The sequence below is a fragment of the Siniperca chuatsi genome, linkage group LG3, assembly GCF_020085105.1.
Source record: "Siniperca chuatsi isolate FFG_IHB_CAS linkage group LG3, ASM2008510v1, whole genome shotgun sequence".
NCBI lineage: Eukaryota > Metazoa > Chordata > Actinopteri > Centrarchiformes > Sinipercidae > Siniperca > Siniperca chuatsi.
Genome location: NC_058044.1, coordinates 31,628,112 through 31,642,205, shown reverse-complemented (window position 1 = coordinate 31,642,205; position 14,094 = coordinate 31,628,112). Strand labels below are relative to the sequence as shown.

The 14,094-nt window shown below is 41.0% G+C and overlaps 1 protein-coding gene across 9 annotated transcripts in view; it reads left to right on the top strand.

Moving 5' to 3' along the window:
* The window catches only part of LOC122873629 (glycine receptor subunit beta-like), a 113,204-nt gene that overhangs the window by 60,548 nt on the left and 38,562 nt on the right, over nt 1-14,094 (top strand). For all 9 annotated transcript variants that reach the window (XR_006377483.1, XM_044190598.1, XM_044190597.1 and 6 more), the window contains 2 exons: nt 12,591-12,658; nt 12,996-13,222. Coding sequence is in view for 8 of the 9 variants with exons in the window: in XM_044190598.1 (XP_044046533.1) it covers nt 12,591-12,658; nt 12,996-13,222 (295 nt within the window). In the remaining variant the exon portion in view is untranslated. The remainder of the gene's footprint in view (nt 1-12,590; nt 12,659-12,995; nt 13,223-14,094) is intronic.

Here is a 14,094-nt window from a genome sequence, read left to right as displayed (position 1 = left end):
GTGTCCTTCAGTTATTTGATAGATCAAAATGAAATTGCTGATCCAAACACCCAAATATTTATAAATCAAAATCATGGAAATTGTCAGGGTTCCTAAACTTTTGCATACAACTGTATATATAGATATCTATATATATATATATATATATATATATATATATATATATATATATATATATATATAGATATCTATATATCTATATATATATATATATATATATATATATATATATATATATATATATATATATATATATATATATATATATATATATATATATATCTATCTCCATATCTATATCTATATATATCTCCATATCTATATCTATATATATCTATCTATCTATCTATCTATCTATCGATATCTATATATATAAATATAAATAGATATATATATATATATATCTATTTATATATCTATATATATATATATATAGATATAGATATATATAGACATATATAGATATATATATAGATAGACATATATAGATATATATATATCTATCTCTCTATCTATCTATCTGTCTGTCTGTCTGTCACTGCGCATGTGTCTGCGTTTTTGTGTACCCGGCAGAAGCGTGGCTAGAAACTTTGTCTTAAACCATTCCAAATTGATATTTTATCGAGTTTTTAAGCCAAGTTTTCTACGCTACACTGCTTTCCTGGCCACTGCTTTACCTATATGTTTTAACTTGGAAAAGGTTTTCAGTCACTGGACGTGTGGATCTTAAGTGATTTTAAGCTGGCTGCAACTCCACGTGGTTTACCGGACTGCCTCCACTGCTGCTAGCTTTGCTAGGTTTGTTTTTAGCCCGGTGGCTAGGCTAGCCGGTCGCTTTTACCAAGGATTTTAAGATTGTAGCACTTTTATGGACTTAACTGTGGACTTTAAGCTTCGAAGCACTCTCACAGACTAAATGTTAGCCTGATGGCTGAGTTTGGATCTTGTCACCTTACCGTCTCAAAGCTGAGGAAAAGTATTGCCTGTCTGGACGCCGAGCTCAGAGAAAAAGACAAGCTCATCCTGGAGTTCTCCACTGTCGCCTCGGCCCAGGCAAAACACCTGGAGGTCCTCAGCTCCTCTGGCTGCACAAGCCGGAATGCGACCATCCCTTCTCACTCCCCTGACTGCTCCACTCCAACCTGTTGCAGGCTGAGTTCCATCAGCTGTCCCTGGGATAGTCGTGGCCGGGGACTGCTGTGGCGAGGGGGCAGCGTCCTCCTTAGCAGAGGTGTTCTCTGCCGTCTCAGGATGAATGAGACCTCCAGAGCTTCTCCTGATAACAGCCTCTTTCAGTCCTCAGGGGAGTGAGAAGGGATGGTCGCATTCCGGCTTGTGCAGCCAGAGGAGCTGAGGACCTCCAGGTGTTTTGCCTGGGCCGAGGCGACAGTGGAGAACTCCAGGATGAGCTTGTCTTTTTCTCTGAGCTCGGCTTCCAGACAGGCGATACTTTTCCTCAGCTTTGAGACGGTAAGGTGACAAGATCCAAACTCACCTCCTCACGTAGCTGACTATTTACATCACCTGTTTCCCCTTGCTCTTCTTCTTCCTCTTCTCTGCTCACCAAAAACTGCCACGACCCTCTGCTGTCATTACCTCCCCCTTGTGGACTGATCATAGTGCTATCTGGTTCCCGGATCCCTCTAGTGCCACTTTTAAAATTTCTGTGGTAATTTCGGATAGGTCCTTAGTGCGAAACATACACAACCGACACAGCAATAATAATAAAAACTTAATAAAGATCCGGGCCAGAACCTTACCTCCAGTCTCAACCTCAAATCTGAAGCAGCACAGACTTTTTAAGATGGCTCTTCTCAATGTAAGATCCCTCTCTAACAAAAAGTTTATTTTAAATGATTTTATCTCTTCTACTGATTTAGATTTTATGTTTTTAACTGAATCCTGGTTATGTCCTGGTGATCACAGTCAGCTGGCTGAATTGTGCCCTCCTGATTATGACTGCTTTTGTCGCCCTAGGGTCTGTGGTTGAGGTGGGGCCTTGTTACTGTCTATAGGAAGCATTTTAAGTGTGACCTCTTAGCTTGCAATGATTTTTCCTCCTTTGAAGTGCTCATGTTTAAACTTGGCCGCCCCCTCCCGGTCATATTTGCTATTATTTATCGCCCCACTAAACCAGCTGGTTCCTTCTTGTTGGAACTCCCTGAGTTTTTATCCAGTCTTGTGTTAAATTATGATAGAATTCTTCTTTGTGGTGATTTTAATATTCATGTTGATGACTCCTCTAATGCCCTTGCTGCTGATTTTTTAAATATCACTAACTCTTAACTTTCAACAACATGTGTCTGGCCAAATCATTCCCGTGGCCACACCTTAGACCTAGTCTTTACTTTGGGCCAGAAAACCCCATCTGTGGAAACCAGGGACATGTTTGTATCTAATCACCTATGCATTGTTTTTAATTGTGAATTAGAGGCTGCTAGTACTGTCTTATCACACTCTAAGTACACACACGTCCTTAATGAGCATAGTGCCTTAAAATTCTGTACACTGTTCAATTCTCCTGACAGTGTGTTTCCCGATTCCTCCAACACCAACGATTTGGTTGATTATTTACCTGTGTTCTTCAACCTTAGATCTCATAGCTCCTCTGAAAAATAGACCAAACTCAAAGACTAGAATACAGCCATGGTTAAATGACAGTATTCGTAGTAAAAAGTTGTAAAAAGAAATGCAGAAGAGCAGAATGCAGATGGAATAAATCAGGTCTCCAGGTCCACTTTGTGGCCATGAAAGAGTTATTACGCCTTTACAATAGGATGGTGAAGGATGCAAGAACATGTCATTTCTCTGCACTTATTTGTGCCCATCAGCACAACCCCAGATTCCTATTTAAGACTGTGGATCAGTTAGTTAACCCTGCCTCTCCTTGTGCCCCTGCTGAGTGTTATGCTTATTGTGAAAAGTTTCTTTTGCACTTTTCTGGTAAGGTGGAGTTAATAAGATCTGATATCACCCCCAATCCTGCCTTTTTAGATGTGGATCACCCGCTCAGGGATTCTTTCAGCAATTTTTCTGCTGTTACTCTGCCTGAACTCGCAGACATCATGTCTCTTATGAGAGTGTCCTCCAGCCCTCTGGACAAAATCCCAACTAGGTTTCTTTTGGAAGTTATGGATTGTATTGCGCCCCTTTTACAAATTATTTTTAGCAGCTCGCTGTCTACTGGCTGCGTCCCTGATTTCTTTAAAACAGCTTGTGTCCAGCCAGTCCTAAAAAAACCTGGGCTTGATCCCACCCTCCTGGATAACTATCGCCCAATCTCGAAAGATTCTCGAAAAACTTGTATCTAAGCAGCTTCTTGCTGCTGTGGAAAACAATAATACCTTTGAAAAGTTCCAATCTGGCTTTCGTCAACACCACAGCACTGAGACAGCCCTTCTCAAAGTCACCAATGACCTTTTAATGAATGCAGACGCAGGCATGTGTTCAATTCTTGTGCTGTTGGACTTAAGTGCTGCCTTTGATACAATTGATCATGGCATTCTTTTAGATAGACTGAGACACTGGGTGGGCATATCTGGCACTGCACTAGACGGGTTCTCATCTTATCTGTCCAATAGGAAATTCTGTGTCAGCATTAATAACTTCATGTCATCCTTTTCCCATATCAAGTACGGTGTGCCTCAAGGTTCAATTCTGGGACCAATACTGTTCTCCTTATACATGCTTCCCTTGGGTGATGTCATCCGCAGACATGGTATTTCTTTTCATTGCTATGCGGATGACACACAGTTGTAACTCCCTGTCAAGCCCACTGACTTTAGTATGCTGAGTTCTCTGCAGGACTGCCTGTCTGACATAAAAAATTGGATGTTAATACATTTTCTTCAGCTCAACTCAAATAAAACTGAAATCTTTGTTATTGGGCCCCAACACATCACTAAACAAATACTGCCATCTACTGGTAACCTGTCACAACATATCAAGCCTGTTGCAAGAAATCTTGGTGTCCTGTTTGATAGCAATTTATGTTTTGAGCAACAAATCACTAAGCTTGTCCAATCATGTTTTTATCACCTCAGAAATATTGCAAAAATACGATCTATTTTAAACTGTGCAGAGAGAACCATGAGTATAGGAAATTTGAAGTGGGAGCTCAGCCAAAGTGTTGGAACTGTGGAGAGGCTCACAGTGCTGCCTACAGGGGATGTGAGAAGTACAGAAAATGAGAGTGGAGAGAAAACTGTCTTATGCTGAGGCCGCAAAGCAGGTTAAGGTGCAAGTTGTGGGTGTGAGTAAGTAAGTTTATTTGTACAGTGCTTGTCACAGACATAAGTCACAAAGTGCTTTACAAAAACATTAGCATACACGAAAGAAATAGATGAGATGACCACCCGAGCCACATGAAGAAAAGTGCAAATTACACAATAGATCTACAGTACATAGTAAAAAAAAATACACAATAAATACATAGGATGCAGACCTGGTGCATACAGGTTACCCAAACGCTTGTCTTTTAAAAGAATCCACAGAATCAGCAGACCGTAAGGGTGCGGGCAGAGTATTCCATAGCTTAGGTGCTACGGCCTCAAAAGCTTGACCATCACAGGTCTTAAGGCAAGTGCGTGGGACAGACAGCCAATTTCGCTTATTAGACCTAAGAGAGCGAGCTGACAAGAAAGGGCATAGTAGTTCAGCCACATATGCAGGAGCGTGACTGTGCAATGCTCTGTAAGTAATAGTGAGAATTTTAAACTGGATTCTATATGCAACAGAGAAGAGATCTTAATATAGGGGAAATGTGAGACCGTCTATTTGACCTTGTGAGTAATTTTGCGGCAGCATTCTGTATTGCCTGCAGACGATCAAGGGCAAACATGCTAAGTGAGGAAAAAAGTGCGTTACAATAGTCAATGTCGATGAGATAAAGGCGTGTACAAGCATCTCTAATTCAGTTTGGGTCTAACCAGTAGTGCAATAAGCAAGTGCAGGATGTACATAAATGCAGGATAGAGAAATATGAAAATATTTTACAAGTGGTGCTATGGACATTACTTACAGATGGCATTACTATAAACAGAAGTATACTGATGGACAATAATGAATTGGACTGGGCAGAACAGTAGTGCAAAGGAATATTAAGTAGTGCAAATTATGGACAGAAATAGGTAACAGTGCAGTAGCTGAGTTATTGCAGTATTCAGTACATAGTACTGGAGTACAAATGATGCAGCATATGTATAAATAAATAGTCCGTTAGTGCAAATGAACATGTGGTACATGTGGTAAAAACAATGTAGCAGCAGTAAAAACAATATAGCAGCATTTAAAGATAAGGTATATGAGGGCACATTGGAATCAGCGGGGGGTAGAGTTCAGTAGGAAGACAGCTCTGGGAAAAAAGCTGTTTCTCAGTCTGCTGGTCCTTGTCCGGAGGCTCCTGAGGCGCCCGCAGGAAAAGGAGAAAACAGTCTCTGGGCGGGGTGAGAGGAGTTCTTAAGAATGCTGCAAGCTCGATGCAGACAGCGTTTCCTCTGCATGTCCTCAATGGCTGGAAGTGGAGTCCCTGTGATGCGCTGGGCAGTTTTCACCACCCACTCCAGGGCCTTGTGCTCTGCAGCAGAGCAGTTCCCATACCAGACTGTGACACAGTTGGTCAGGATGCTCTCTACTGTGCAGTGATAGAAGTTCACCAGGATAGCTGAGGACAGTTGGTTCTTCTACAGTGTCCTCAGGAAGAAGAGGCGCTGGTGAACCTTCTTGACCAGGCAGGAAGTGTTGTTGGTCCAGGACAGGTTCTCCGAAATATGGGTCCCCAGGTACTTGAAGCTGGAGACATGCTCAACAGCCATCCCGTTACTGTGGATGGGGTCATGTGTGCCTCCTCTCTCCGTCCTGAAATCCACGATCCAGCTCCTTTGTCTTGGAGGTGTATACTAGTTTTTCACAAAAGAAGTGTGGTTTATTATACCAGATGCAGTTTGCATGAATAACAGAAGACTAGATTTTAATTATTTGACTTGATTGCCTGTGTTCAGATTAAGAATGGCAAATGAAAAAATGTACACCAAAAAAATGCGGCAAAAGAAGCGTGCGAGTGAGTTTTTATTTGTTCAATTAATAATTTTTCCTTTCAGAAGCTTATTAGAATAAGCCGTTTTAATCTACAGATATGGCGACCTCCTTCCACGAGCAGTATTCAAATGCATGTAAACTGCAATTTCAACACTAGATGCCACTAAATATTGGACCTTTAAATTTGGATTTCTTTAAAGTTTGTTACTGTTGCCTTTTATTGACATTTTTTGTTGACAGAGATACCCATTTGGTGTCAGTCAATGCTAATTATACCAAAAAGCTATTTTTGTACACAGATTTACACAGGAGATATGATGTCCAGACAGTATATGGCTAAACTGGGATATGAACCTCAGTCACATTTCAAAGAATCAAAGATACATGCTGTATACTGTCAATATTCTAGATAGAGGTTAACATATTGAGTATGGTATATCCTGACATATATCACAAGCAAGATACAGTCCAAACGTGTCCTAGAAATGAGTAAATATTTGATCACTTACACTGCAACATAACTTAAAATGTTCTCTAAAATGATCAATATTCTCAAAATATCAAAATATTCAATGTGTTTATCTCCAGATTCTGGCCCTTTTCCCAAGTTCCATGTTTTCTTGCATGGTGGCGACATCTGAATTTAGATATGACTGAAGGTCATATCTGGACTAAATGCATTTGTTTGTGTTTGTGTAGAGAAAACTCTGGATATGCTATGGATACTGTCAGTATTCTAGAAAAATGAACCTGAATATTTCAGTATGTTCATATCCAAAAATATGACATGAATAAGATATGTGTGATATGCAAAAATGTTATATATGTCCCAAAGACATATATTGAGTCAATATTTTATCAAAAGTGGGGCATGCAGACAAAACTCCAAATATGTTCCAGAAATGATCCGTATTCTCGAGAGAATCAAGAAAATGTCTATTATAGAAATCACTGGATTCTGGCAATTTTCGTGCCCTATCAATATCAGTTAAATATTTTACCCAAAACAGTATCAATTGCAAATCTTTGGTAAATATTGCACCATGTTGTTATATGACAAAAGGTGATGATATATGCTACATATAGTGCCTTTAATTACTCTAGTCAAAATAGGGTGTCAATATATTGCAGTATGCTAGATTACGTCATATTTAGACTTTGTATATGCAAAGTCTTCAATGACATACTGTATGTCTGTGAAATACTAACTTAATAATTGCCGGATATAATGCATATCTATTAACGTCAGATATTCTCAAAATATGTTGGATTGCACAGAGAATTAAGAAAATGTATCTCTGGGTCTTCACTCTGTGTCCTAGATGTCCTGAAGATGTATCTTTCATCCATAGATGATAGACTGTATTTTTTTGTGCAATGACATACAGATATGCCATATATATACAGTCTGTATTCTAGAAAAATATTGAGCTTAGTTATTTCCAGACATGACATAACGTCATATTTGGAACACATACATGACAAAAACAGACATACAGACAAAACTCCAAAATATGTTCGAGAAATCATCTGTATTCAAGAAAATGTCCATTATAGAAATCACTGTATTCTGGCACTTTTCCTGCTTATAGAGTACGCTATGTTAGAGTGTACTAAAAGGCTGGACTCAAACGCTGGAATCAGACAAGGGGTATGAAAGTTAAAAAAGTTTATTAATAAATAGGGAAATGATGGGGGATGAAAGCCAGGGTTTGGAATCAAGAGCAGGCAGGGAGGAAGTGGAGGTAGTGGCGGTGAAGTGGCAGAGGGAAGCCTGGCTGACAGGCAGGAAGAAGCGGGAGGCAGGCAGGCAAGCAGTGATCCTCAAGCACAAAACAGGTTAGCAGATTGCAGGCAGACAGGAAGCAGAACAGACAAAAGGTTACTCGTAGCAGAACTTGGCTGACTTGTTACTACCGCGATCCATTCAACTTCATCCATTCAATCTGCCGATGAATGGATGCAGTGACAGAGTAGATTTAATGCAGGAGATGAGCTAAGAGGAGCCAGGTGTGTAGACTGGGCAGGGTGATAAGTAGATGAACGCCAGGTGAGTGAGAGCAGTGGAGCCGAGAGCCAGTAAAGAGACACGGGAGGACCAGCCACGGCCACGCCAACACACACACACACACACAGACAGACAGACAAATGGGAAAAACAGGAGACACAGGGAAGGGGGAAAAACAACTGGAAACGCACTGTCACGGCCATATCACCCTATTAATATCAGTTAAATATGTTACCCAAAATGACCAATGGTAAAATCTGTCGTAAACATTGCACCATATATTTTATACGACAAAAGGTCATGATACACTACTGTATTCTACTCAAAATAAGAAGTAATATATCCCTGTATAATAGATGATGCCTTATTCAGACCTTGTAAATGACATGCAAAGTCTTGAATGAATATGACAGAATATGGTATATGTCTGTGCAATACTAACTTGATACTTGCTGGAATACTATGCATATCTATTAACATCACTTGTGCTCAAATTATTACCGGATTCTACAGAGAATTTAGAAAATTATATATCTGCATTCTTGGGGTCTTTCCCAAGGATGATGCCAAAAATATGATGTATCTGGTATCCTAATATAATATATGTCCACACAATGTATATTGAGTCCATATTTGACCAGATATGGCGCGTATCAACAAAACTCAGAATATGCATCAGAAATAGTCCATATTTTCCAGAGAATCTAAGAGATATTGAATCATAATATATCTGGATTATGGCCCTTTTTGCCCAGTGTCCTGTTCTGCTTACTCAGAGCCATACATGTGCTGGGGCCATTGAACACAGCAGCAGATATTATGTCAAGAGGAGGTATAAACCCATGAGAGTGGACTCCATCCTCAGGTGGTCGAGGAAATAACTTCGGCAGGGCGAAAGCCGACCTGTTCGAGAGTCGGCACATTATCAACTCTTCTTCTCCCTGAAATATGACAGTCCGCCTCTGGGGTGGGATGCTCTGGCACAACGGTGGCCTCAGGGTCTGCTCTACGCCTTTCCTCCTTTCACAATTCTCCAGCCTCTTCTTCGAAGGGTTCAGGTGGCTCCTCTTTGGCCCCACATGCCATGGTTTTCAGCGTTTCCACCTCTTTTGGATGGAACACCATGGGAGCTCGGAGGGACCTGCTGTCTCAGGCGAGTGGAACCCTGATCCACCTCTTCCCGACGGGGCTCAGATTGGTGGCCTGGCCCCTGAAAGGGACGGGCTCCTGGCTTTAGGCTTGCTGGAGTCTGTAGTGAGAACTATGCAAGAGGCCCAGGCACCATTCACTATGGCTGCCTACACGTACAGTTAGGGGGTGTTTACCACATGGTGTGGGGCTTACCAGGTGGATCCTCACTCAGCAACAGCCCAGGACATCCTGCTATTACCCTGCAAGACATGTTAGCAGCAATCAAAGCATTTTGTGTCCGCAAATACACACTGAATGAGGGTGGCTGCTCCTTGATTTCCCAGTTCCTCATAGGTGCCCAAAAGCTTACAGTTCATAGGACTAGACCTTCAGTCCCTCCATGGAACTTAAATAATCCTTGGTGCACTTCAGCATCCCCCCTTTGAGCCCCTTTGGGTTGCTGATTTGAAATGGCTTTCCCTTGAAACAGCGTTCCTGTTAGCCATAACCTCCACCAAACGGATAGGTGAGTTCCTAGCACTATCGGTTCACAGTGACTGCTGCAAGGTCCCATTTGAGCTCCACCTGACCTAGTCAGTTTGAGCTGCAGTCACTCTCCTCTCCTGAAGGAGGCCAGGAGGTCAATTCAATTCAATTCAATTAGAAAAACTATTTATCCCAGAGGGGCAATTCCTGAGGCAGGCATAGTAAAAAGAAACTTACAAACAGGACATATAAAGCAATACCTGATAGACAAACAGTGACCATGTGGCAGAGATAGTACATTCCACAACAGTGACAATACATGATAAAAAGCAGTGACCATGTAGCAAGAGGTAGATAGTCAAATGTGGTTTGGATAGTGATAGAGTGGAACCAACAGATGAATGAGAAGGTTATTATGCTTTCCGATTAAGTTTTAAAATGTAGTGAGGATATTCCTCCTTACCCCAAAGGAGTTTAGCTTCCTCAAGACATTCTGATGCTTTTGGCACTTCTTGATGATCACCTCTGTGTTTGCTTCAAAACGCAGTTTGTCATTGATGACAGTGCCCAGGTATTTGCACTGGTGTACAGCTTTCACTGGTTCCCCATGAATTATAGCTGTGGTCCTCCCCACTCCATGCTTGGTGAAGTCCACAAACATTTCCTTGGACATTCAGCTCCAGACAAGAGCTGTCATACCATTCCACAAACTCACTAAGGACAGGCTTGTGATCTGGGCAGGGCCTGAGAACAGGGAAAGGAGAACAGTAACATCTGCAAATTTCACCAGATGGCGATTAGGATGGAGGCAGGGGTGAAAGGACAAAGCCCCTGTTCTCTCACCCCTGCTGTTCATCCTGTATACAGATGACTATAGAAACCTCCAGAAGCCTCCGGGTCATTGTCTCCCTTGATCAGCTTAGCGACTTGCGGCTGACCTGAGTGACAACTCTGTTCACAGGTTTGGCCTTTGCGTCTTGGGTTACTATTATCTGTTTTTCCTGGGTCAGTAAATTAAGCAGCCCTTCTACCTCTCAGGCTTGGCCTTTGCGTCTTGTAGGGCCTTGACCTGGTTGGTATGTAAATAGTGTACATTTGTAAATAGTTTGTTTGTTACTTGTTGTTTTGTGAACTGGGCTTGTGGGCTGCACCGTCTGCTCATGGGGTGTCTTAAAGAGATATGTTTCGATCAAACTATCATTCAACGCCAGCACAGGTGCTTTATAGGTAAACCTTATGGTGTGACGGCAATACAGTGTGTCTTAAAGAAATATCCACGTACCCTGACAGCAGGGGGATCATTCCCCATGCACATGGAATATGTAATGGAGTGGAGAGAACCAAGGTTACAATGTAACCATACGATCTTAAATGTTCAGTGAACAACCAAAAGAGCAGGTAACATTTTTGGGAACAGTATATGTAGCAACACAAATCCATAATGTATAAACCTTCTTTATTTTTACCATACCCTGTCGCTGTGTTTGTGTATGATACTGTATTTGACTATGCTGTCTGTACTCTGACAGCTGCTGTGCTGTTGCATCTCTCGGATTGGTGCCTGGTTTTTCCAGACTATGATTGACTGCTTAGTTCAATGCGCAGTCAAAATCGGGATGGCCGGTTTAAATGTCTTAAATATAGGCTATGCCAATTGCGTCCTCAAATCTAATGCAAAAGTCAGGGAACATTGTTCATTCATGGGGAAACATTGTTTATTCATGTGTGCGCGTCAGCACCATAAGAGAAAAGGAGAGACACATTAACACCTGTAACCTGTCCTCTGTCTTGGAAATGTTAACTGCTGCCTGTAGGTTGTATGGTTTGAGGAATGACTTCACTTTATCCAGAGCTTATGCCTTCTGTATTTTCACAGCAGAGATCCAGCTTTCCTCTGATATCTGCTCATAATGCCCCATGCACACTGATGGTCACTGATAACTTCTCTGTGAATTTCTCTGCGATCAGACAGTACAGCTGTCGTCATTTACCTTTATTGTTTATTCTGTCAGACGACTTAATGATCATAAAATAGAGATTTGATGGATGTCTCGGTCAGCAGTGTGGGAGTTGGGATCTTTACACAAAACCACCTGAAAACGTCGTTTTGACACAAAAACAGCCTTTTTTTGTAGATTTAAATGTTTATGTGGATGTAGAGGCAGTAGTATCCAACCCATCAAATTGTAAGAATGCATCCCATTATTCCACTAATGGCCCATCAGTGCAACCCTCACAGGTGCTCGCCCAGATCCCACAATGTAGGCACCCACAGGTATGCTGAAAATTGAAACAACACATTTTAAGCATTTTAGCCAAGTCTAACAAAGTCAACATAAATACAGGTTAATGACAGCAGCTGTGTGATATATCCACATCTAAAATAAGTGATCACAGAGAAGTCATCTTAACTTAACAAGCACTGATACTGATTTCTGACTTATACAGATTCAGTTTAATTTAATTTTATTTATACAGCGCCAATTCATAACAGAAGTTATCTCATTGCACTTTTCCTATGGAGCAGGTCTAGACTGTATACTTTATAATATTATTTACAGAGACCCAACAATTCCCACCATGAGCAAGCACAAACAGATAGTTGTGTAGTGACAAGGGAGCACCTTTGCAACTCCTGGTGGCAGAAAAGAGAACAGCATGTTTTTATTAGGCTGCAGGACAGTGTGTGCTTGTCCTGGCAACTCTGCAGGGGTGCTGCAACTGAACCGCCGTAGAAAAGTGGGACATTTTCAAGTGCTACCACTGTACATTTAGTGCATTTGTGTGGAATATCCTAGTGGAAAAGGTGTTTTTCCCCAAATATCAGCATCTGATCAGAAAATATATCTACATATATATGTAATATAAAATGGAAAAGTCTGCTGTCATATTGCTTTAAGTTTGTCATATGTGTGTATGTATGTTTCAGGTATCCCAGTTGAGTCCAGGGTGAACATCTTCATTAATAGCTTTGGGTCCATCCAGGAGACCACTATGGTGACGCATACACACACCACAAACACACTTGATGTTATTTTTTAAAATTTTCTTTAGTTTCAAATTCTGAATTTCTGTCTGTATAGTGCAGCTACTGCTAGATACCACTAAGGTATATGAAATAATCTGTTTTCATAATGTGGGTGACCTGACACTAACACACTGGTCAAAACATAACATGGTAATATTAATATTAGTATTATTAGGAGAGTAGTAATAGCACTAGCACTCTAAATAGCAGTATGTGTACAAGTAGTTGTAGGAGTAGCAGCAGAATAATTACCAGGCGCAACAGTAGACGTGGTGACAATTATTAATACAATGTCTCTCTCTACAGGACTACAGAGTAAATATATTTCTTCGTCAGAGATGGAATGACCCTCGTCTACGACTTCCTACTGACTTTAAGAGTGAGGCACTAACTGTTGACCCCAACATGTTCCAGTGTTTGTGGAAACCAGACCTTTTCTTTGCCAATGAGAAAAACGCAAACTTCCATGATGTCACACAGGATAACATTCTGCTCTTCATCTTCAGGAATGGAGATGTCTTAATCAGTATGAGGTACGCACACACATTTTTCATCTTTTTTTATCAATCTCCAGGACCCACAACCTACTCCTTTCTGCTTTAAATAGTAAGCAACAAAGCTGCTTCTTTCGCAATCAACCACTGGTATCTTTCCTAATTACTTTGTTGGAAATTACTTCCACATGTCAGTGTCGGTTTGTTGGTGGGTGGGTCCATCGCTTTGGTCCAGAAGGAAATATCTCAACAACTATTGGATGGATTTGCCATGAAATTTAACACACACATTCTCTTAACTTTTCATCTAGTGCCATCATCAGGTCAAAATTTCAAATTGCCCTGTGGTTTATGACCAAATGAAAGTAAGTAAATGAATGACATTCCCATCAGCCTCAGCTGTACTTTGTTTAGTGCTAATTAGCGAATGTTAGCAAGCTAACACGCTAACCTGAGATGGTGAACATGGTAAATATTTTACCTGCTTAACATCAGCATATAAGCATGTAAGTCATTGTGGAAGCTGAGTAGGGATTACTTCTGCGGTGCATTGACTTTGCAGGCCTGAGATTCAAAATTTATTATAACCTTGAACAAATACATTTTCTTGATATACAGGTAAGATGTTGTCCTGCACTTCTCCATGTTTAAAGCTTTCATTCCATCTCTTTAACAAGTCTTACCATACCACACAAAATAATAAGTGATGTTCCAGAAGAATACAAGAAAAGATGTTATCCAACTAGAGAAAAAATTACCAAGAAGATTGGTGTGTATGTGCGGAAAACAAAGTGGATACAGTGGAGAGCAGAGAGGCTTGTTGGGACCTCACCATGTGGATGAACAAAGAGAGGCCTACATGTAAAGACCATAGCCTGAACAATGGAACAGCGCCAAAACCCCATAAGGCC